The sequence below is a fragment of the Dermacentor silvarum genome, chromosome 11 (assembly GCF_013339745.2).
Source record: "Dermacentor silvarum isolate Dsil-2018 chromosome 11, BIME_Dsil_1.4, whole genome shotgun sequence".
Taxonomy (NCBI): domain Eukaryota; kingdom Metazoa; phylum Arthropoda; class Arachnida; order Ixodida; family Ixodidae; genus Dermacentor; species Dermacentor silvarum.
The window spans coordinates 117,202,476-117,225,825 of NC_051164.1; the positions used below are offsets into that span (position 1 = coordinate 117,202,476).

A 23,350-nucleotide genomic window follows, 5' to 3' on the forward strand; every position below is an offset into this window, starting at 1 on the left:
CCGACAAACAAAGTTACCGTGCCATTTTTTTTTTTTACAAAATAAGTAGGGAATTGTTTTATTTAACTGCTATTGATAAAATATGTACCTATTGACAAAATATGTACACATCATACACATAAACCTTTTTTATCTCACTCCTAATGCTAGAGCATTAAAACTGCGTAGCAAACGAGACAAAAATGAGACAAACACTTTTTTTGCCCGTTGTTTGCATTATTTTTTATTTTAGAAAATTAAGGGGACAGCCAAGGACAGCTTGATTAACATAATCGCTATCGCTTTCAACTTGGCCACACGGTCCACACCATAGAGTTTCACTATGGTTTCACAAAGTTGATCTTTATTCTGTGGTTTCACACTATTCTATGGGCCACACGCATGGCGTGTTTTCCTCCATGCGTTTTAATTTCAATTTCGCTTTCACACTGCTGACGCTCATACGTAATTTGTTTCATTTGAGACAGTTCATTCTTTAGCTGCGCACACAATGTCAAGTGGAGGCAGAGGTGTCATCGTGCGGATCTGGAATAATTTCTTGTCATCCATTACAACCAAACAGAGTCCGCACAGAGAAGTCGGTCGTGACCATTTCGGCAACAGATACTTTGAAATTGCGGCCGGTAAGTTATTTCTGTCATGCTTCTGTGAACAGTTGCGCGATCGAGCCGGGGCTGTAGGCGCACATTGACGTTTCAGATCCCAGCAGAGGCAAGCGAAAGCCGAGGCGGTGGTTTGAGCCGCGCACTAAGGACAACTTCAACGCGGATATGCCCCCCGAGTGGGAAGGTGAGCCGAGCTAGCGTCGAGTACAGTCGGCGTCTCCTTATGACTGGTTCGTTTCTTTCTAGCTTGGCTGCGGGCTCGGCGTTCCTCCCCTCCAACTCAAGAGGTGCGTGCCTTGTAGTGTACCAAATTTGGCGGACATTTATCGGTATTTATTTTACACGTGAAAATTTCGCATGTTAATATTAACTTACCGGGTTTCTTCTTTTTCGGCGATGGTGGTGGTGGTGGTGGTGTCACGCTGGAAAGTGGGCCGATCCTTGCGATTGTGCAGAAAGGGTCCAAGCTGAATGGCACATCATCATCATCAGCCTCTATTTTATGTTCACTGCAGGACGAAGGCCTCTCCCTGCGATCTCCAATTACCCCTGTCTTGCGCTAGCGTATTCCAACTTGCGCCGAATGGCACATACCAGGGACAAAAAAAAAAAAAAAAAAGAGAGAGAGAGAGAAAGAAAATCACCACGAAGGTCAGAGAAAGAAAGAAAGAGAAAAAAAAATCGCCACGAAGATCAGAGAAAGAGAGAGAAAATCACCACGTAGGTCAGATACACACACGACAAGCCTCGCTTACCCCCATTTTCTCGACAATGGAAGGGCTGGTGATTTTTATCTTTCTCCCCTGTTAGATATTTAGGCTGTGTTCCAATACTCGCCTTAGACGGCAAAGTAGACGGATAAGCGCATAGAGTTTCTCTCTATAATATAGCGGGCCTCTTGGATTATCCGTCTTTGACAGTCTCGGACTGTCCGAGGCGGTGCTTTCAGCCAATGAGCGTTGCGTATGCAGCATCTCGGACAGTCCGCGACTGTCAGGGACGGATAATCGAAGAGGCCCAGTGAGAAACTCTATGGCTAAGTGGACAGCAGCCAACTTAAGTCTCGTTCCATTTCTCACGAAGACGTCAAACTAGACAGCCTCGCGAAGACAGCATCGAAGTCAAGAACGATGCAGGCTACTTTCCTGTCTAAACAAGATGGCGACTGAGCAGGACGCTTGGAAGCTCGACGGGAAGGTCGTCTGCGCGCACAAAAACGTAGACACGCTTTTCTATACCCTTAGTGTAAGTCGCATCGTGTTTTTCATAGGTTCGCAGGTGAAAATACTTAAAATACAGAAATATTGTGTGCTTTTTTCAACTTTCTTCTTGTTGCCGCGAGGTGGCGTCATGTCGTAGAAGCGTCTTCGAGACGGTTCGAAACGCATTCCATTACTTGGCCTCAAAGCTGTCTCGGCTGACTCCTTAGCTGTCTGCGTCATAGAGTTTCTCACTATTACACTTAGAGGGTAATCTGGTGCCACCGTCTATGCGAGTTTCTTAAAGGGCGCTGTGCCGTCATGGAAATGACAGGATATGTGTCTGCGAGGCTTGTGATGGCTGGTGTTGTACGAGGCTTCATCTAAAACGTGGATATGGCTACATGAATGCTGCGCTCTTAAAATGAAATCTACATACACGGCTTTCATTCACCCATATTACATCTCTCAATAAAGTTTACTCACCCTCAATGCTGAATCAACCAAAGAAAAGCAAGAACAGACGACAAGTTGTTCCAAAGCAAGCGAGAATCATGTCATCTGTCCTCCAACTTTAGCGGCCAGCTGAAACTTTTTACGTTTCATATGACTTTACATCCAATAATAAGTCCTCAAAATTAAACCAAACATGTTTTTGTGTAATAATAAAGTTAAAAGAGCTGTTTAGGTGCTGTTTCAGCGGGAAATTAATCATGAGGGCTATTTTTTTTTTTACCTACACTTGGTGTAGGCTCGTGTAGACGAGTGTAGTGCAGAACAGAGGCTATGACGGCTTGTGCTGCACTTGGCTAAAGCCAATCAGAGCAGACGAAAAGCGCTTGACTCCGCATTTCGCCTGACTTCGCATTTACTGGCTGCGTATAAGCCCTTGCCTGAAACTAAATGCCAATGTGTATGAGTTTCCTTTCATCAACAAATCTTGATTAACTGCAGTGAAATACATCGTGAATGTGCAGTGCACGAAGACAACGTCTCAATGCGTGTAATACAGCGCGGAGTCTGAAACAGCCCGCACCCTTCGTGAGCAAGGTATCTTTATCTTCTTGGAAGATTCACTCACCTTTCTGTGTGACACATGGTCACACCAGCACTTCGTTACCATCCCTGCAGCGAATATTCACTATTGCCGCTATATCAGCGCCGATAGTCACAGACAAAATGGTGCCATGCGTTTGCAACGCCAGCTTGCTTATTTATCGTCTGTTGCCTACACTCAACGAAACCGCAGTGTAGAAAGTGTAGTTTTCATGTTACACTGCAGCTATAAAAAATGGCTTCGTGTAGGTGGGCGAGATACACTTTTCTACACCAAATAAAAAAAATGGTGACTTCCTACAACTCGTGTAGCCAGTGTAGGTAAAAAAAAATAGCCCTACTGTGACAGATGGAACGGTGCTAGCCAGGCGCGTCTTCAAGACGTTCTGGCTGTCCAAGAACGATGCCAATCCAAAGTCACAATTTATTGGCATTCCCAAGCATACCACAGCGCAGCAGCACCAGATTTCCCTCTAGGTAATATAGTGAGAAACTCTATGGTCTGCGTAGACTGTCTCCGAAGCTGGCCAGAATTGGAATACACCCATAGTTCATACATGGGGCACTTTCGATCGCGATTGGCACCTTTGCACAGGCTGACGGTGGGAACCAATCGCAATCGAGAAGTATATTGATCTGAACTGAGCTTGATCGCGATCAAAAATACCCGGTGTGACTGGGCTATAACAAAATTTTAGACAAACAGTCTATAAATGGCACAATTCCTGCAACTACTTGAAGAGTGTTTTCTAGTCTGCAAGCTATAAGGGGAATGTGATATGTTTCACATTTCACAAACAGCTGAGACGTTTCACTTCACGAGTCATCATTTTTCATTCATTCAACAATTAAACACTGTGGATAAGCCGACAGCATATTGTACTTGTTGCCAACATTTACAGTCCACAATGATTTAATGAAAGGCCAAACTTTCATGTGACTATGAAGGAAGTAAGAGTGAAATTGAGATTTGAACACAACATTGTTGGGCCCCAGAAGACGTTTACGAGCATGATGTATTCACCCAAAGATAAGACAAACCTTAAACTTGAAGTAGAATCAGTTTGTTTATAACATTATGCAGGTGGAGAGCACCAATGAATAATACAAGAAAAAAGGCATATACGACTAGGTCTTAAAAGTTGAGCTTGAAGGAAATACCAGTAAAAACAGGATGGATGGTGACGAGATGAGACAAACACAGCATTGACTAACAAAGTTTATTGCCTCTCGATGTCAATATATATTGCAAGGACAAACAGCAGAAAAAAATGGGGGGCTTAGGATATCACTGTTTATTAGATCAGTTGATGATTTCGTTTCGATGTAGTGATAGTGTAGGCATGCGGACATGATTTTCTCCACATTATTGATTGCGAATGCTTCAAAAGTTGCATGTTCACATTGTTCATAGTATTTCCCCAAAACTGCGCATTCAGCAAGCATTGGTTTACAGTTACATTTTTTGCAGTCTTCGGTCAGATGGCTGCTAACCAAACCTTTTAGTGAGTACGCATGCTTCTAAAGTCTCATTAATACAGCGGCCCATTTGGCTGATTTAGCAGTGTCCGCAGGAAAGTGGTATTCTGTAAATTGCAACACTGCAAAGTATGCACTTGGGCACTCTGACACTGAATGAATTGTTCTGCATGCTTCTATTTGCAGCATGGTTTGTACCACCTAGCCCTATTCAATGTGCTACGGTCTTACAAGCCATTGCGAAAAAATAGCCAAACTTTGAATAATAAAGCAAGCAAATATCAAGAGACACAAACAAGAAAAAAAGTAAAGCTTTCTGCAGCAGGCTGATGCGTGATCCTGCCTTTGTCAGGCTCCTTGTATCAGAGTGCACCTAGGCTGTGCACCGAGCGCCATTGCAGCCACACTACAGACTTGATTTTACTGACCATGATCAGCTAAAACTTCATTCCGTAAAAAAAAAATAATAATCTACATACTTTTTTGGTTTAAACTGAAAAAGCTGAAGCCTATTCATAATGCGGGTTGGTACACCTTGAAATCTTTGAAAACCATTGAATTTGTAATAAGCGAGTCAAGGGCCCTTAGAACTTATTGAAAGGATGTGTGCTCCTTGAATTCCTTGAAAACTGCAGCTTTTGAACATTCAAAGTAACAAACAAAGGGGCTGTGCCACCGACACTGTTTATCGGCAAGCAATCCTAGGGATTTTCTTTTAAGACTGTCGCTAAATGAATGCAATGTGGCATGTCCACAGCCACCAATGACAGGCTTGTTTAAATCTCTGTTGCTCCCTTGGAGCTATACAAAGCCAGATCAAGCGACCGAGCTGTGCCACTATTTTGTTGATTTGCTGGTTGGTCCACACTGCAGCCATCATGGCTCCATTTTTGAGCTCTAGGCTTTGGAAGTGCCTGGCGGAAAGTAAGTTTCAGTCATTTGGCTTTAACATGGCGAGTCTCTTTGGTTGAAGTCGGACACTACTCACAATCATGCAAGAAGACAATTGGCATAATTACAATGAGAAACTTAGAAAAGTGATCTGAAGGGCTTGAAGCATGTGTCCATCTCAGCAGCTGCTTAGCTGCAATTTGCTTAGCTGCATGAAATTGCAGATAAGAAGGAGATTTCACTATTTTTCAGTGTATGTGTACAATTAAGGTTTGTTACTGACTCCTTTAACTTTGGCCTTTGGCATCCTTGAAATCCTTGAATTGTCCTTGAATTTCGAGTCAGGTGTTCTGTAAAAGCTCTGATAATGCATCTGGCATGCAACTATGTTGCGGTTGTAGCCTGAGCTGTATCCGCAATGGCTGTCACCAGTAACTGAAGTATCATCCAGGCAACTTATGCGAGTCAGTCAAATCACTGCCACGGTAGAAAGCGAGACACTTGTGTGTAGCTTTGGGTGCACAAACTCCACTTGGTCAAAATTAATCCCGTCTGTCTTTCTCATTTCATTTATTTACTCCCCACGCTATTCAGGCATTTAGCCACTGTATTGCTTTGGGACAATAGATTCCATCCATCAAATCATTGTACAACAGCGCAAAAAATGCATATTGACCTAAGACTGGAAAGCTTTGCTAACTGCTTCCATCTAAGAAATAATGTACCAATATTTCATGTTTATTACTTAAAGCCAAGTTCTAATTAAGTTGTAATCGGCATTTTGGGGTAAAGCTCATTCATGAAAGGGACATCGAAGTGAAACATCATTTTCTGGCAACAGAAATGAAAAATAGATGCAAATGGTCATCTGGCAATATGTTTTGCCTCTTCTACTGCACCTAGTAAGAATTGCGCTCTAATATTGAATTCGTTGGCCTTTCTAAACATAGCCTTGTCACGCTTTTTGAGTCGTGCTAGCAACTTGCTTGCTTGGTGTGTGGAGGTGTGCATGCAATGAACTGTCTTCGGCACCTGTCAATCTTGACTGTTTATGCATGTGTGTGCATTGCTGCACTGAACAACTGGGGTGCCTGCATAAGGGATCTGGCAGCCTGGAGAGAAGGTGCAGAATGCTTTTCTGGGTGTAGCATCTCCTGCATTCTCGACTCATCACCAGCCAAAAAAGTGCGGCGGTCACTTCTGTCTTCACTCTAGCACTGATAAATGTCATGGCATTCATGCCTCATTCTCTGTATCAGGTTAAGTTAGATCAGCAGAAAAGGTCAGCAGGTTAGGTTAGGTCAGCAGAGAAACCATGTTTCTGCTGTCTTTTCTGATACTGCCATATAGATTTGTGTAAAAGCCGCACTTTTTTTTCACAATTTTGATGAAGTATGGCCCTTACACAGGACCGAACCTTTTGGTCAAAATGATACTGGCACATCTGGCAACTTGTGCACACCCCGGATACAGTGCCTAGAATATACTTACTAGTGTGCCGACCATCGAGCGTTTCCAATGGGAGACGCTAGCACTGCCAATGATGCCTTCTGCCAGAGGCCACCAGACGGCGACACTCTTTGGGATTGTGCTAACCGATCGGCGCAGCGCTTGAGATGCAACGCGCGTTGCACGTGCTTCGGATGCGCGTTCGTCGTTTGTAAGTGCAGTTGGCTACGGTGCGTTGTTGCTTTCAAGCATGTAGTAGCGTATGGTGCCTCCGCATGTCATTGCTGGGTTTCTTTTCTGTACACGCGGTTCGGCACTTGTGTCTGTTCGCGCGCGGAACCGCAATGTCGTCGCAGAAAACAAGGCGTAAAGACAGCACCTGTTTTGTCCGATATTGTACGAGTCGATACCGCTAGAACAACGAGTGGGTCTCATTTTTCAGCGCCCCTTACTGAGCCAGAACGTTTAGCCGAGTGGGAGAAGAATATAAAGAGGGCAGGATCGAAGACTCCAGCGGCTGTCGTTTGTGAGAAACACTTTAATAAATACCTGCATTGAGCGCTTGTTCAAAATTACAGTCGACGGTGTGTCGCCCATGAAAATTTGTCCTGTTTAATTACCGCCAGTCGCAATAAGTGCCGTTAGGTGATTAAACACATCATTAGTAAATTTATGGTTATAAGCTACAAACTGGTGTGAATTTAGCATTTGTGGACATGCGTCACATATAATAGCTTGAAAAAAAAAGTTATACTTCTTCCTCGGAAACCACGTATTTATTGGCGTTTTTCAAAGAAACACCCGGTATCGTGTAGCGTATTAATTATAGCTGTGCGTACGATCATTTGTAAGTGCAACGAAATAATATTCTTTCCATTACGCTTTGCAGTTCAACCAACGTTCTGCAGTGCGAAACGGGCTAGGACAGCCCATCAGCGTCTCTCACACACGCGCATGTTGGCTAGAGAGTAGAGACGCCGCTAGGTATAGCACGGTCCCTGCGGCTGTCGCCGTCTGGTGGCCGCCGGTGAAAGGCATCATTCTCCGTGCCACCGCGACGCCCTCGGTCAGCACACTAGTAAGTACAGTATAGACCACTTATAACGCAACCGCTTATAGTGCAGGACCGGATATAGTACGGTCTTTTCAGTCTCCCATTTTTCCCATAGCACTCTATGTATACGCATACCGCTTACAGTGCAGCCGCGTGAGACGAAATACCGGTTATAATGCGGCTTCCACGGGAAAATCTCGCCGACAAGGGCGGTAGCGAGCACGCTTCTCAATGAGGTGCACCCACCGATGGGAGAGGAGATCAACGAGGGTGATGCGGAGGAGGAGTATGAGATGTGGAGCATGAGTCCAAGGGCGATAAAATCGTCGCCGCGCGCCGTATGTGCGAGTGAAAGCCCGCGGGGGACGTGTGCCTTCACGGAGAGCAAACGCGACTTCCATCGCGCGAAAGGCCGTGGGGGTATCGGAGGGAGGGGGGCGACAGGGTGCTGCGGCACCAAATGCATATCTTGCAACCGGGCGCAAGGGGAACTGGCGACACAATCTCCCACGAGGAGCAAAGCGAGAAGGCAGCGCGGGAGGGGGGCTTCTACTCTGCCAACGCGCCTGTGCCGGCTGTCGGTGTTGTCGCACGCACCGTATCTTGAAAGCGATCTCCACATGGCTCTGACCTTCGTATGCGCTGTGCATTCGCCGCTCAGTTTCCGTTGAAGCGATAGACCGCACGAACCTTCGCTCGCTGCGGCGGCCACGTTTCCCCACACCCGCGTTTTGACAGTGATTGTCTGCGGTCATCGAGTCTATTCATGTTTGCTTGTGCCTGTTGACACCACGCTTGTTAATTCAGTTAGAGAATGTGTCAGGTTTATGCAGCCGATAAAGCTACTATCTCTACTCCTTATATAGCTCTCTACTAATTTGCTATCGCAATTGATGCTTCGCCTTTCAGGTGAAACTGATACTTTTTTTTTTAATTGTTACTTTGTCTGCTTCATGCGAAGATCGTGGGTACTTGGACATTAACCTTTCAACGTTTGTAAATTTAAACGGATGCAAAACTCCCAGTCGCACCCTTCGATTCTCGGATACGCGCGGCTGCTTGGTCTACATGTTTTGCATATGTGCAGGGCTTGAAAATCGTTGTTGTGGTTATAGTGCGGTACCGCTTATAGTGCAGATATTCACGATTCCGGCGACTTACGTTATAAGCGGTCTACACTGTATATTCTAGGCACTGTACCCCGGATGAAGCATTGCATCAAAGGTCCACGCGCAGCTCTCGCCATCTAGTAGCGGTGTGTGGAAGTGTGCCACATGCAAAACTTCACCAAAGCACGTGTGCGGCATCAGGGCACTGAACATGATTGCTTCTTTGCTGGAAATGCTTTTTTTTTCCAAATTTTGGGCTGCCAAGTTGAGGCTGTGGCCCTTACACGAGTATATATGGTATGCTTAAGCTTGCCAGAAAGAAAGGCTTTTTGCTTCATTCCAACATACAAGTCACATTTCAAGCTTATGCCTTACCATTTCTTTCCACGTGCAGATCGGTTTATCTGTATCGATTCGTTCACAATGTAAAAATGTGCATGTAGGCTTGAGAAAAAAAAAGTGTGAAATTTTTTTTTTCTGAAGTACTAGTCACTTTGCCTTTAGAGCTTTTGTGTGTATAATTAGTGCAAAATGTTTTTGTTCTTTATATGCTGTGCTCTTAAATTGAGGCTAAAGAGGTTAAAGAAGTTATGCCTAGCTTTGTAGGTACAATTTTAACCAGCCTCTGCTATGCGGCTAGTGTTCATCTATACGAGGTGCATTTGCATGGAAAACATTAAAACCTGGAAGCTGTTATCACTTCCGATACTTGTGTAACTCACCCACCGTGGTTGCTCAGTGGCGATGGTGTTGGGGTGCTGAGCATGAGGTAGCGGGAGCAAATCCCGGCCACGGCGGCCGCATTTCGATGGGGGCGAAATGCGAAAATACCCGTGTATTTAGATTTAGGTGCATGTTAAAGAACCCCAGGTGGTCCAAATTTCCGGAGTCCCCCGCTACGGTGTGCCTCATAATCAGATCGTGGTTTTGGCATGTAAAACCCCATAATTTAATTTTTACTTGTGTAAGTGGATCAAGAGTAGCATAGTGAGTGAGGGTTGTCACTTGCTCTATTTTTGAGGATATTCCTTGCTGGCTTTTAGTAAGAACAACACCTTCGCTAATGTGTACTGACCATAACCATTTTTTCAGGAAATTGCCCACAACGAAGCCATTAAGCAATCAAAGCTACAAAAAGCTGCACTTCTTGAAAGGACGGCAAGAGAGGTGAAGTCTGCAATACCTTTTTCACTTACAAAATTTTATGACGTTTAGCTAATACTTTTATTATGCACTGTAAAGGCGTTTATTAGACACCAGCCGTTTGGGCCGTCCGTTGTTTGAAGGTCCGAGCTCTCAGCACGAGCGGCGTTTCTCGAGGAAAGCGCAGCAGGGATCGACCCACTAGAAAGGACTGGAGAGCATGACCCGCTATGGCGTTCGTATTCTTCGCTACAGCACAAACAGTTGCTGTTATCAACCTTACTTGAGCCTGAAGGCTGTCAAATAATGCCAGGAAAGTCGAGCGTGCATACTCGGAAGCATAGGCATGTTGTGGTGTAGCCCCCATCACATTGCCTGGGATAGCTGGAGAAGACCTTATTCTGAAAGGCCTTATGTCAGTTCAACTACAACACGAACATTCATGAAATGGGAAATCTTAGTATGCGGACTTCGATACGGCTGCCAGTCAGTGATAACATCTAAGTATCATGCAATGATGTGTGACAGAAGGGATCCATCAATGAGGATCGTGTATTGCATCATTGTTTTATTGCGAAAACAATTATATGGACACTCAAAGCGGATTTCTTTCGCCGGCATCACCGTGAAACGGCGATGAAATCCTCGCCGCACCCCGTGTGCTTTATGTGCGAGTGAAAGCGCACGAGGGACACGCGCTATCACGGGGAGTAAACGCACGGCAGAGAGCAAACGTGCGTTCTGCGCCGTGCTTCCTGAAGGGCTGCAGAATTAAGCGTCTCTTTGTCCCTTCCTCTTTTACAATCGCCATGCAAACGCGACTTCTTCCGTCGCGCGAAAGGCCGTGGGGGGACGGGAGGGAGGGAGGGAGGGCAGGCGGCGTTTAGCTGCGGCACTAAATGTGTATTTATATAAAAACGTTGTGAGGCCAGAAGGTGGTAAAGACTTCGGACGCTGCTCGACGAGTTCTGATCTTGTCGAAAACCTCTGAGCCACCCCCAGAGGCACCGGCAACAGTCACCAATGCCGCGCGCTTTCGGTGCAAACGCGGGCAAAACGCCGACGGCGTCAACAACAGTTCTGCGCGTTGCTTGTGCTGCTGCATGTCCAAGTTTATGCAGCTGATAAAACTACTATCCTTACTCCGTAAAGCTCTCTACTAATTTGCTATCGCAATTTATGCTTCGCCTTTCAGGTGAAACTGCAATATTTTTTCTTGTAAATGCAAGGGCAGCACATTTTGCCGTTAACATGTTACAGGCCTTGGTGCTGCAAGCATTTCGATGTTTGTGCGCACTGTAGTCTTGCATGCATTTGCAGACACATTACCCCAGATGGCCATGTGGAGGAGGAGGAAACAACTTTATTTTGTTAATTTGGTTTAGCGAGGGGTGGCTACCAGGTGATGCCTTACAGCCACCTCCTCAGTTCTTTTGATGGCCCGAAGTTGAACCTCCAGGTTCGGGTTCATAAGTATCGCTTCCCACACTTAAGGCGAGGAAGCAGCCAGGAGATCTGGTGGGGGGGATCTTCTCTGCAGTCCCACAGAATATGATTTAAGGAGGCAATGGACCCACATAATGAGCAGTGTGGGTCTGTCAAGTCAGGGACCATATGGCCATATGGTGTAGGTGCTCATAAAGGCTATCACTAAATGTTCTTTTGAAGGAATTGGGAAAACAAGCTTCTCACAATTTTGCCTCCTTTATCGCAAGTGAAGGATATGTGGAGGTTATAAGTGGCTCTAAGATTTATTTAGAACACATTTTATATATAAACAATGTGCCCTGATAAAGCAGATGTGCCATCGAACTTCTTGTCGCTCTTATGCTACTCGGAGCCATGTTTTTACTACAGTCAAACCTCAATATAACGAACTTCGATTTAACGAAATTCGCGATGTAACAAACTACAGTGGAATCTCGATGATACGAATCTCACGGGGTCAGGGAAAATATTCGTATTAGCCGAAATTCGTATCATCGAAACACAATTAAAACTAGCTAAATTATGGGGGGATGAGAGCATCAGATCGCGAAAATCGCGAGAAAAAATTTTTTTTTTTTTTTTGAAAACCATGCGTTTCGGTATCTGCAACGCCTAATCTACGCTGTATGAAAGTGGTTTGGCTGAAAACGCGGCAAAAGTGGCCGAAAAAGATTTATTCGTCAATGCGCAGGGCGAGAAAACAGCTTTAAATCGTGCAAGATCACCGCAATTCACGGAGACATATCTCGTATTTCCCGCCACCGAGCGCCGCCATCTTGGTATCGTTCGAAAGCTCAAAGATTCGCCGTTCCGCTTCTCAATTCGTCCGTCGTCGCCATCTTGTAACAAACGCGCAAACTATAGTGTACTCAAAAGCGCAAACTCAAAAGAAGCGCGGGTCTGCGATAGGTAGTCACACGGACCCTCCGATGAAAGCAGCCTCCGATTGGCTGCCGTGCTGAAAGGAGTCTCTCCATTGGTTGCTGCTGTGGCAGGGGCAAGATGGCAACCGCAGTTGTCTGCTTCGTAAACCACGCTGGCGTCTTCACTTGCCACGCAGAATTCGGATTACTGAGAGCTCCCAGGTTAGTGATGGATCGTCGCTCGTTGGAGAAAAAATTTCGGACGAAGGACGCCTTCGGAATACGGAAGCGCAAGCCTCCTACGGCAAGAAAAATATGGCGATTGCGGGAGAAGCGGAGGAGCAGCCTACTGAACGTGCCGCGCTACCTCGCACCGTGGATTACGTGCCGCGCTATCTTGCACCGTGTGACATCGGCAGCGAAACCGACAATCGCCCTGTGCCATCGGCACCGATAACGCAGTCAACGGAAGACGCGCCGACGGAGGCTCCCCCGCCTCGGCGTACGGCCGCGCGAATCAGCCGAGATCGTATCTCGGTAGACATAGCTCGCTGTGACTAGGCAAAATGGCGCAAACACAAAGAACGCAGCCCGAAGCACAGCAGCCACTCTGTCCGATGGGCGGCCGCCGAAAAGGGGGGAAAAGCACCAAAAGCAAGAAAAGCGCCATCGCTTCAAAGCTTCAAATTCTTCGCGCCCAGTCACGACCTCCGCGCTGTCCGGCGCCGCGTCCGCGCCTCCGCACCAAAAGAGAAAGGGAGAAAGCGCGTGACTGCGCGCTGTTCTCTTTCTCGGCCGTCGGTGGGGCGGCGTTTATTCGTATCAACCGAAGCGGGTCGAAAATCGATTCGTAACAACCGTACTCTAGCACGTTGCAAAGTAATGGGGCTTGGCCGGGACCACAGAAAATTCGTATCATCCGGAAATTCGTATTAGCCGTGAATCGTATCATCGAGATTCCACTGTATTTTTATTTCCCGATCTTAATTTTATTAAATGAAGCCTCGATATAATGAAATTCTCGATAGAACAAAGTTTTTCGCTGCAAGTGCAACTTCGTTGTATCGAGGTTTAACTGTATATGGAAGTGCATATGCAAGGCATAAATACGCCTATGGGAATATCGTTCTCATTCAGGCAATGTTCGCCATCTTGTGTGCTAATGTAGCCCCTATGCCTTGCCAGTTTGGTATGTTTCGTTTTATTAAACATTTTGGCATGTTTGGACTGCAGGACCGTGAAAGGAGACAAACTGGTGTCATCAACCCACAATTGCCCAGTGAGTATGGCTTCAATTCCAAGTAAAAACAGCCACGACTTAGCCCACATTGCTCATATTTCTTATATTGACTGGCATTGAGCAATTATAACAGCATACGTTTACAGATGCCAAGTGCTAGAATAGTTTAATGTTAACCATACATGTTTCACATTTGTTTATGAAATGCACCTTTCAAGAAGAAAGTGCAATATCGGATGCACCTTTCAAGCATTCCTCAAAAATGTTGTGGGGGGCATGTTAAAACCATGGCACCCGTGAAGTCATCCGTCGTGGCACATGTAAGCATTGCCCATGATGTCCCTTTATCTCTAGAGTTGTAGAAACTGTTCTCCGAGTGTTGTGCTGCAAATGGTATATAAAAATGCGACGTTCATAGGTGTATCAACATGAACTGTGTACTGATGGTTTCTATGGATTGCAATGTCCATTTTTGACAAATATTCTTTCCTTACCCTACCCAGTTACCGTATAGACTCGTGTAAGGGCCGCACCCCCAACTTGGCAGCCCAAAATTTTTGGGGGAAAATTTCCAACGAAGAAGCAATCGCGTTCGGTCCTCCGATGCCGCACGCGTGCATCGGCGAATTTTGACGCGCTGCGATAGAATACCGTGTAGACAGAATCGCAGCATATGCCCTTCTTTCCGTGTTATTAGTGCGGGCTGTGTGCACCCCACTACTCTTAACTTTCTTTACTAATTTATCACAGGTTGCTCCAATTACAGATTTTGGGTATCCAGCATTCATCAGCCTAGTCACCAGTAAAAAGGAAAGAAGGGCATATTCTGTGATTCCATGCCAGCACAAAGTTGCACACAATTTGAAGAATGTAGCGCAGCGGTATGGGGTCAGCGTAGTATTCTCAGCCACTCAGAAAATGTCGCGTTTGTGTGCTAGGGTAATGAATGGGATTGACAGGGCACCTAACTACAGCCCTTTTGTCTGCAAGATTGAGCGTAAGCGATTGTCCCCTGCACCTGCGCAGTAGTGTATGAATTTCCCTTTTCTTGTGGGTGTGTATACATCAGTCAGGCGGCTAGGTGTATTAATGTTCGGCTGAAAGAACATATAGAAAATAGCTCTTCAGATGGTTATTCCCACGTGGCTAAGCACTGCAATTACTGTAAAAAACTAAACAAGGTCACTTGCTTTCCATTTCTTAAACAAGCTAGAATTTTGTACTGCCATAGGGATCGTAGTACTAGGGAGCTGTTTGAGGCATTTAAGTTAAAAAGTACACGTGGGTGCGTAAGCGAACCTTCAGTGTCATTAGCTGATTGCGAGATAGGGTTTTTAGATGCTACTTTGTGACATCAACTTATCCGTAGTTGGATGGCCAATCAGATGTATTCATCTTCCTCTGTATATAGTATGTCTGTGCACATCTTGTCTGCCTCGTCTTTGTTCGTGTGGGTTAGCGCAGTTAAAAATGTTTACCTCTGTATCCTGTTCATCACTACTTCGAATGAAAGTAGCTTGGCTGCTCTGGGTACTGTACCGGTCAGTATAGAATCCTTATGCTGCTTTTACTATGTCATTTATTCAGATATGTACCGAGTTAAAGAAACAAACATGACAGCATCACGTCATTCATACCATTTATGTCATGACATTTATAGCATGTCATCCATGTCAGGTCATGCATGCATTTCATTCATACCCTGATATGTGTTGAGTTGAAGGAACAGCTATGGGGGGGATGGCATCATGTCATTCATATCATTTGTCATGACGTACATTCCATGACAGATGTGTCATGTGATTGATGTCATGACATGTTATACATGTTATGTATGCACGCATGTCATGATGCATGCCACGGCGACGTCACGATGTAGGAGGCTAGATAGATACACTCAAATCACCTGAAGTTCGCAAAGAATGCTTCTCATTAAAATCGCTGACAAGCATGGAGCAAGGAAAGCTTGGAGAGGCCCTGGCGAGCTCCGATGCATTGGAGAAAGTGTGGCAGAAGTCATGTGTCTTCTTGCAAAGGAGTGCTGGGACTGGTGTTCCAAACAGCAGTGTTGTCATAGCAACGTTGCCTCATTCTCCTAATCAAGTGAGCGTACACATGCGCTGTTTGTGATCGTTAGCAGCTGTTAATGTGTTTGCAGTTTCACCTCTTGCACCACACTGGCATGTGCGACGCTGGCAGCATTCACCGCACATTCGCAGAGCTTTTCCTTTGATGTTGTGTCCTCCAATCATTTTAATGCAAGCTTGTTTGCACAGCACGCCAGTGCTGCAGAGAAACAAGATTAGGTGAGGGCTGGAAGAACTGAGAGACAGGGAAATAGAGAATGAGGAGGAGCGTGGCACACCACTGTGGCAGAGCATTCGCATCTCGGTTAAAAAGTTATGCCTAGACCTTTCCTATTTCGTTTCCTTCCTCCATGCTGAAGAGCTACTCGTGCACAGTCATTGCCGCACAGCCTGGTGCGATTGAAGAATTTCTCATTGAGCGTGTTCTAGAGCGCTGGAAAACCACTTGCTAGGTGACCATGTTTCTGTGTGCATTCGTGTCTGGAAAAAAGTTGTTGAAACGTGCCAGCAGCAACAAAACAAGAATGACAATGCACAAGCCACAACGGTGTGCATTCTTGCCGAGAGCACCCTGGTTATCATGGTCTAGGCTCTCGTTGCTTGCTGGACACATTGGAAGGAGCCAAGGTACTTTATTTGTTTCTATTCATTTATTTAAAATACCTTACAGGCCCATTTAAGTCCATAATTGGTTGTAGGCACATGTTATACTTGCTGTGCAGTACAGCTGATGCTGGCTCTCATGCTTGCAGCTGGCTTCCCCACATATGACGACTACAAGCAGACCGACACAGAAGAAACTCGTAGCTCCGAGGAACTCCCTGGGAGGATCCCACCCAAGTAACCCAACTTGTGGTGCATGCAGGCGCACCTAAATATAGGCCTCGCTCTCTCGCTGCATTACGATAGTAGAGGAGGAGAATGTGCTGCTACAGGGCACCCGGAAGATGATTGAAACATTTTTTTGTTAGTGCGGAGATAACTTATTTTTACTTGCATTTAATTTTAAGAGTGGACTATTGAGCAAATATTGTTCGTAATTCGTGTGCATGCAACTGAAATCTTTATTTGAATACACGAATAATGCATAATGCTCTCATTGAGGAAAGGACTCACTGGCTTGGCAACAGTTTGTTGCATTTAGAAGTTACAGCATCTTATGTTCATAATAAGAGCATGCATGAAAATGACGTAAACTGCACATGTTAAGAACAGATACGGGCCAGAAAGTCGGTTCCTTTGAAGGCTCTCACTGCACTATGCGGGTATCCAGCTATCTCAGCAACACCACTCTTGAATACCTCGGCAATGTAAAATAAGGAGGAATAGTCATTAGCTGGATCTTGTTAGAAGGGTACTCAAACACTACTCCACCACTGCATTATTATGCCAAAAGAAAAGTTGAATTATAACCTTGCTCTCCTAGTTCACAAAATAATTTTAAAGGGTCACCAAACAGAACAATTATTTAGCAGTTAGCAAATTACCCTTACCAAAAAAAAGGCACTCTTACCACAAGGAGACACTTGGTTGGCCAGAAAAGATGCACGAATGAATGTTACCTTGAAGTTTTTATCAGTGACGGCAGACTACACTGTATTCTAAAAGATGCTGACACATCCTTCGTTCTACACACAATTGTTTGCACACAATTCTGTAAACAAGTCATTCTTTGGGGGGATTTCAGTTACCCTAGCATATGTTCGTCTGACCTGGCATTAATATTGTCCAAATCTAATACAGAAAGTGATTTCATTGATATGTGTCTAACATTTAGAGTTTCACAACTTGTTTCGACACAAACAAGAGTCGCCAAACATTCATCAAACATTCTTGACCTCCTACTTGCATCTAACCCCGACAGGTTATTATGTCTTTTGTACCTTATGGTATTAAGTGATCGTGTCGTAATGCATACCTTTTTTAATCTTCTATTGCTGAAAACTAAAAAAAAGAAAGAGTTCAGCAGGTGTTACACTCTTGTAACACAAGAAGGCAAATGCCTGCTGCACATTTGGTAATACATGAAGTTACACAATTCGGGTTAGACTTCTTTGTAAGACATATGGGTAATGCATTAAGTTATACAGTCGGGGCTAGACTTCCTGCAAGATATAACGAGCTGCAATGGGAAGTGCACGTGTGGCACTAAGGCATCCTCCTCACTAAGGCACAGCGGCACGTGCTTCTTTCGCAGTGGCATACTTGCACGGCCGTCCTCACGGGCCGCAAGAGCATGCATGCTCCTCCATCGCTTTCTCAGGCCGCTCCAACTGTGACGTCAATGCGCTGAGCATGCGTGCCTGCTTTTCTGCGCAACAACACCTGGCGCGAGAGCAATTACTAAACTTAAAATTCGGCAGACACTTAAGACTGCTTCTGTGTGGGGATGCAAATGCATTATACCGTTCGTACACCTCGAGAACGTCGTCAACGCGTTGATTTTATACACTCGTGACATGGCGCCACCTCCTCCGAACCGTCCCGTGTGCCACCCAATGACACACGCACTAGTCAGCGAGATGGCTGCAACGTGACGTGTGCAGTCAGACATACACTAGGCACACCTTTAGTAAGCCAGTACCGGGGAGCAGCTGCGGCTTCAGGGAAGCGTGCTCGTCTTACACCCCGGATGCATGGGTTCGATTCCCACCCAGACCGAAATGTAGCAAATTTTATTTTCAAAGCCACTAATTTACCATGTTTACGGGAACCTCCCTGAGAAATGCATCGTTAATGCAAGCATTTTTTTACGTGTTTTTACTCTTTTTGGCATCAGCCATTTTTCATTATGGCGTAGTTTCGCCAAGGTCACTGCAAACATAGACACCTAAGGCTTTCGCCTTAAAAAGCTGACACTTTACGATAGAGGCAACTACACAGCTATCAACGACGAACTTTTACTTTCTGTGACTAGTTCTTGACATGTTTTTTTTTTTTTTTTTCTACGAAGTGTTGACACTAACTGGTGTCTTCTTAAACACAAGCTACACAAGTTAATCGAAGTCTACATTCCTACCATAACAGTAACGAAACGATCCCATTCCCCATGGTTTATTACAACGTTAAAACATCTTAGTAACTAAAGAATTGACAAATTTGGCATGCAAAAGTAGTGGCACACCACTTGCTTGGGAACCTTATTGCACCACTGAAGAGCTTTTTCTCTCACTCGCTGCTGAAACTAAGCTATCATTTTTCACTTGAACTTTACCTAATCTGATTTGTAGAAACCCAAAGAAGTTCTGGAATTCAATCAAATCCCACCTCTTTAACATTTTATCGCTGTGTGACAAGCAAAAGCATCCTATTCCTGAGCAGGATGTCACACGTGTACTGTATTTTTCCGCATATACCCGCCTCCAGGGCTTTTCTTTTCCGCACATATTGTCATGTAGTAGTGACGGTGAAGAAAACAGTTGCAAAACTGTGAATGACGAAACTGACTTTTTATTGGGCGAACCTGTGCCCGTTTACAAAAGCAAGTTACACTCGAAGCACAACGGCAGGTTTACGCTGCTTATAAGAAAAACCCTTTGTTGAAGCTTAAAGATAAACTCAAAAGCAAAACTGAAGAGATGAAGACAGCTTTGCAGACAGCCAAAGATAAGTTATTTAGCATGTTCCATCTGCGTATACAGAAAAAACCAAAAGAACTGTGGCAATTTTTTAAAATGAACAGTAAAGATTTATTATCAATACCGGCCCTTGATAGCGACGGTGCTACCGTCTACAACGACATTGAAAAAGCCGAGTGCTTTATCTCGTTTTTCACTTCTGTGTACGCTGCTCGTGTTGACACTCAAAACACTGTGGCACGATCCACCCCAGTGTTGGGTGAGCCCATGGACGATACCATGATCGACCAACGAGGAATAGAGGCCGCTCTCACAACATTGAATGCGTCTAAAGCAACTGGGCCCAATGCTTTGTCACCTGCACTGCTTTCTTTATGCCCACAGGAAGGATCCAAATATCTGTGCGTAATCTTTACCAAATCTTTACAAGAAATCTCTTTACCAAATGATTGGAAACTTGCCAATGTCGTCCCTGTGCATAAGGGTGGACCATGAAGTAGTGTTTTGAATTACCGGCCTATCTCACTTACTAGCGTTGCATGTAAGATACTTATTCTTTCTGGGGTTTTACACGCCAAAACTAGTTCTGATTATGAGGCACGCCGTAGTGGAGGGCTCCGGATTAATTTTGACCACCTGGGGTTCTTTAACGTGCACTACAACGCAAGCACACGGGCGTTTTTGCAAAAAACTGGATAGTTGGGCGAGTTGGTACGGTAACATATTCTTGGTATAAGCGCGAAGAAAACACGGACGGTGGCGGAAGAAGAAATGATAAAAATAGCGCTCGTCCTGTCTTCTTCCGCCACCGCCCGTGTTTTCTTCGTGCTTATAACAAGAATATGTTGGCGTTTTTGCATTTTGCCTCCACCGAAATGGGGCCGCGGCGGCTGGGATTCGATCCCGCGATCTCGTGCTCAGCAGCGCAACGCCTTAGCTGACTAAGCCACCGCGGCGGGTTCCATGTAAGATACTTGAGCTGGTGCTTTAGAGTAATGTTATGAGCCATAAGAATGTGCACTCCTTGCTCAGCCCCCAGCAGCATCGATTTCGTAGTGGATTTTCCTGTACAACACAGCTGCTTGAGTTGACGCATGATTTAGCAGGAGCTTTGGATAAGGGTTTTTCTGTTGACTGTTTGTTTCTAGATTTTAAGAAGGTGTTCGATGTTGTCTCTCACTCTTTACTTATAGAAAAAATAGAAATGTATAATATAAACAGTACGGTTGTTAACTGGATAAAAGAATACCTAAATTTAAGAAAACAGAAAGTTGTGCTTAATGGCAAAACATCCCGTGATGTTGATGTGTCTTCTGGTGTGCCCCAAGGATCAGTCATACGACCGCTTTTGTTTCTCATCTATATAAATGATATCTGCTCCGGTATTTCATCGCAAATCAGGCTATCTGCTGATGATTGTGTTTTGTACAGGACTATTCATACTACCCATAACTGCAATGTTTTACAAAATGACCTGTACAAAGTAAATGAGTGGTGCAAGAAGTGGCACATGCTCATTAACTTGAAAAAAAAAAAAACGTTCATATGCGTTTTTCGAGGAAAAGACCAACTCATGACTTCTGCTACTCTTTAAATGCAACCAAGCTATTATCCTTTCAGGAGCACAAACATCTTGGCGTTTATTTCACACCTGAGCCGTCACATTGATCATATCACAACTAAAGCATGCCGCGTTCTAGGTTTCCTGCGCAGAAATGCAAAAAATTTGCCACTTGAGACAAAGGTATCATTGTACTAATCAAATGTCCGATCCGTTATGGATTATGCTTGTGCTGTGTGGGATCCATGGTCGGCACGTGACGTGAACAGTTTAGAAAGAATTCAAAGCATAGCTGTTTGTTTTGTTAGTTCAAATTATACCAGGAATTTCAGTGTTTCAAGAGCACTGAAAAAAAAAATGAAAAAAAAAGCCTCGGTTGGGAACCAATACAGCAGCGCAGGAAATATCTCAGAATGAAACTCTTTCACAACATATTCCACTCTCGAACAGGGAAATACTTTTTAGAGCCTGATTACATTTCTCCACAGCTGGACCATGAAAATAAGATTAGAGAAATAGCCTGCAATACTGAAGCGTTTAAAATGTCATTTTTCCAAGAACCATAAACCAATAGAACAAGTTACCATCTGATGTCGCAACGATTGTCTCAAACAATGTGTTTTCAAACTCTACACGCCCACTGAAGTTAGGTAGTGTTTTTGTGTGAATCTGCGAGCATGAAAGTGTTCCGGGTACATGTTCTTGTTTTATTTATTGGTTTTTTGTTTCCTCCCCCCCTCCCCCCTTGCTGTAATGCCTACGGGTACTGAAGGTATTGTCATAAATAAATAAATAAATGATAAAATGATAGCAGCGAATACAGTCGGTGATCGTCAAAATCTGATCTCTGGATCAAGCGCGTCGGCTTTTATACACGAGTCATCGAAGGTTCCAGAGTAATCGCTGGTACCCACGTGTCTTCCACAAAGTAATACACAATTCGCGTCGCGCATACATGCAATCAGATTACACAAGGTTTGGCGACAACAAACAGCGGATGGAACCATCAATAACATTCGAGAAACTTCTAATACATGCAGGCATGTCCTGCGCTGAGCGATAACATTTGTTGGACAGTGAAACGTGGTCACCCGAAAAAAATAAGCAAGTACACGTGTCAATATGTTTAATATATTGTTACGTGGAAGCACAGGAGGGAAACTATTTAAAAGGTGTATTTACAAGGGCTACCAAGCACTGGCCAACATGAAAGCCAGCCGACATAAACAAGGCACGACGTTGTTCTCAGATCAGCCAGAGGCCGCCTATGGATACATCCCACTACATCGAAGTGTCAACATCATCTTCGAATAGCACGCAGCAACATAATATATCATATACAGTCAAATCTGCTTATAACGAACCTCCATATAACAAATTCCTGGATATAACGAAGTTTTTCTATTCCCCGCCGTTACTCCATAGAAGCACATGTATTTGAGACCTCTACGTAACGAAGTAGCAGCGGGAGACCCCCTCGATATAACGAATTTACCCCTCCGACACCCTAGAGATTTCGCCCCAAATTTTGTCATTTTTGCCCGAGCATCAACCGGAAGCACCTTCTCCACCGTGACGGAATGCGAAGCGAGCGCATGTGTGCGTGCGTGCGTGTGCGAGGCAGGCCTGTATCTCTCGACCCGGCGACCTTTCCGCCGGGCGAGGCGTGACCTTTCCCCCTCCCTTCATTCAAACCTGATCGTGCCGCTTGCTGCAGCTGGCCTAGCCCGCCAAGCCGGCACTCTCTCCTTTTCCAGTTGATGTTGCCGACGCGCTGGTACACGCTGTGACAGATCACACTCGATGAGTGCGGACACGCGCTGTCAAACGCTGGCGGTGTGTGGAAGCGCCACTGCAAAAGCAAGCAAAGTGACCTTCGTGCTGTTGTCTATCGCTTCAACGCAAACTGAGCTCTGAGAACACACAGCACACACAAAGCTACGAGCCGCCGATGCACCCTCCCCAACGCAGATTGCTTTCAAGATACGGCCCGCACGACCGCATGCCGCCGCGCAGTACGCAGTTGATGCCAGAGTACAGTACAACGCCGCCCCGCTATCCCTCCCCCCTCAATCCCTCACCGTTGCCTCGAGCGCAACGGAACAAGACGCGCTTCCTCCCTGCTTTTCTTGCGCGCACGAGATTTAGACGCGGTCGTCGGCTCCCCTCGCACGTTTTCACTCGCACATACAGCATACGGCGCGCGGCGACTACGTTATCGCCCTTGGACTTCATACGGAATATCTATGAGCCAAAACCAATTTTAGGGCCACAACGCGTCATAGACACCATCTTTATATAGCAAATACGGATCTCAAGGGCCATACTTTTGCTGGTGGAAACCGAAAATACGTCATAGTTGTCGCCCCCGGCACTTTGGGCGGCCAATGCCATCGCCAAGCCATCAAGCCAAGTGACATGAAAAGTCAAAATGGACGCTCGGGCCGGCGCAGAGTGGCAATTCGCAACGTATGATGCGGGAACGGTCCCACAGTTATGACGCAACAGCGGGGTTACCAATGCATTAGGTTCTATGGGAGCTGTGCCG

The 23,350-nt window shown here is 45.3% G+C and overlaps 1 protein-coding gene across 2 annotated transcripts; it reads left to right on the top strand.

Annotated features, from left to right (window-relative positions):
* The first annotated feature begins 286 nt into the window (after nucleotides 1-286).
* Nucleotides 287-21,612, top strand: LOC119434115 (NADH dehydrogenase [ubiquinone] 1 alpha subcomplex assembly factor 2-like). Of its 2 annotated transcripts, XM_049659337.1 has the most exons (7): nucleotides 287-623; nucleotides 700-789; nucleotides 852-892; nucleotides 7,569-7,757; nucleotides 9,935-10,009; nucleotides 13,570-13,615; nucleotides 16,416-21,612. In XM_049659337.1, exons 1-7 carry the CDS (start codon nucleotides 491-493, stop codon nucleotides 16,505-16,507), a joined length of 666 nt encoding a protein of 221 aa, XP_049515294.1. In that variant the 5' UTR covers nucleotides 287-490; the 3' UTR covers nucleotides 16,508-21,612. The 2 variants fall into 2 exon arrangements, with proteins under 2 accessions (XP_049515294.1, XP_037557362.1); XM_037701434.2 differs by lacking the exon at nucleotides 7,569-7,757 and having other exon boundaries at nucleotides 292-623.
* Nucleotides 21,613-23,350: the final 1,738 nt, after the last annotated feature.

Coding starts and splice junctions, on each gene's coding strand:
- LOC119434115 (XM_049659337.1), top strand. CDS start 491: ATGTCAAGTGGAGGCAGAGGTGTCATCGTGCGGATCTGGAATAATTTC. Junction 624..699: donor ATACTTTGAAATTGCGGCCG/GTAAGTTATTTC, acceptor TTGACGTTTCAG/ATCCCAGCAGAGGCAAGCGA. Junction 893..7,568: donor CCTCCCCTCCAACTCAAGAG/GTGCGTGCCTTG, acceptor TACGCTTTGCAG/TTCAACCAACGTTCTGCAGT.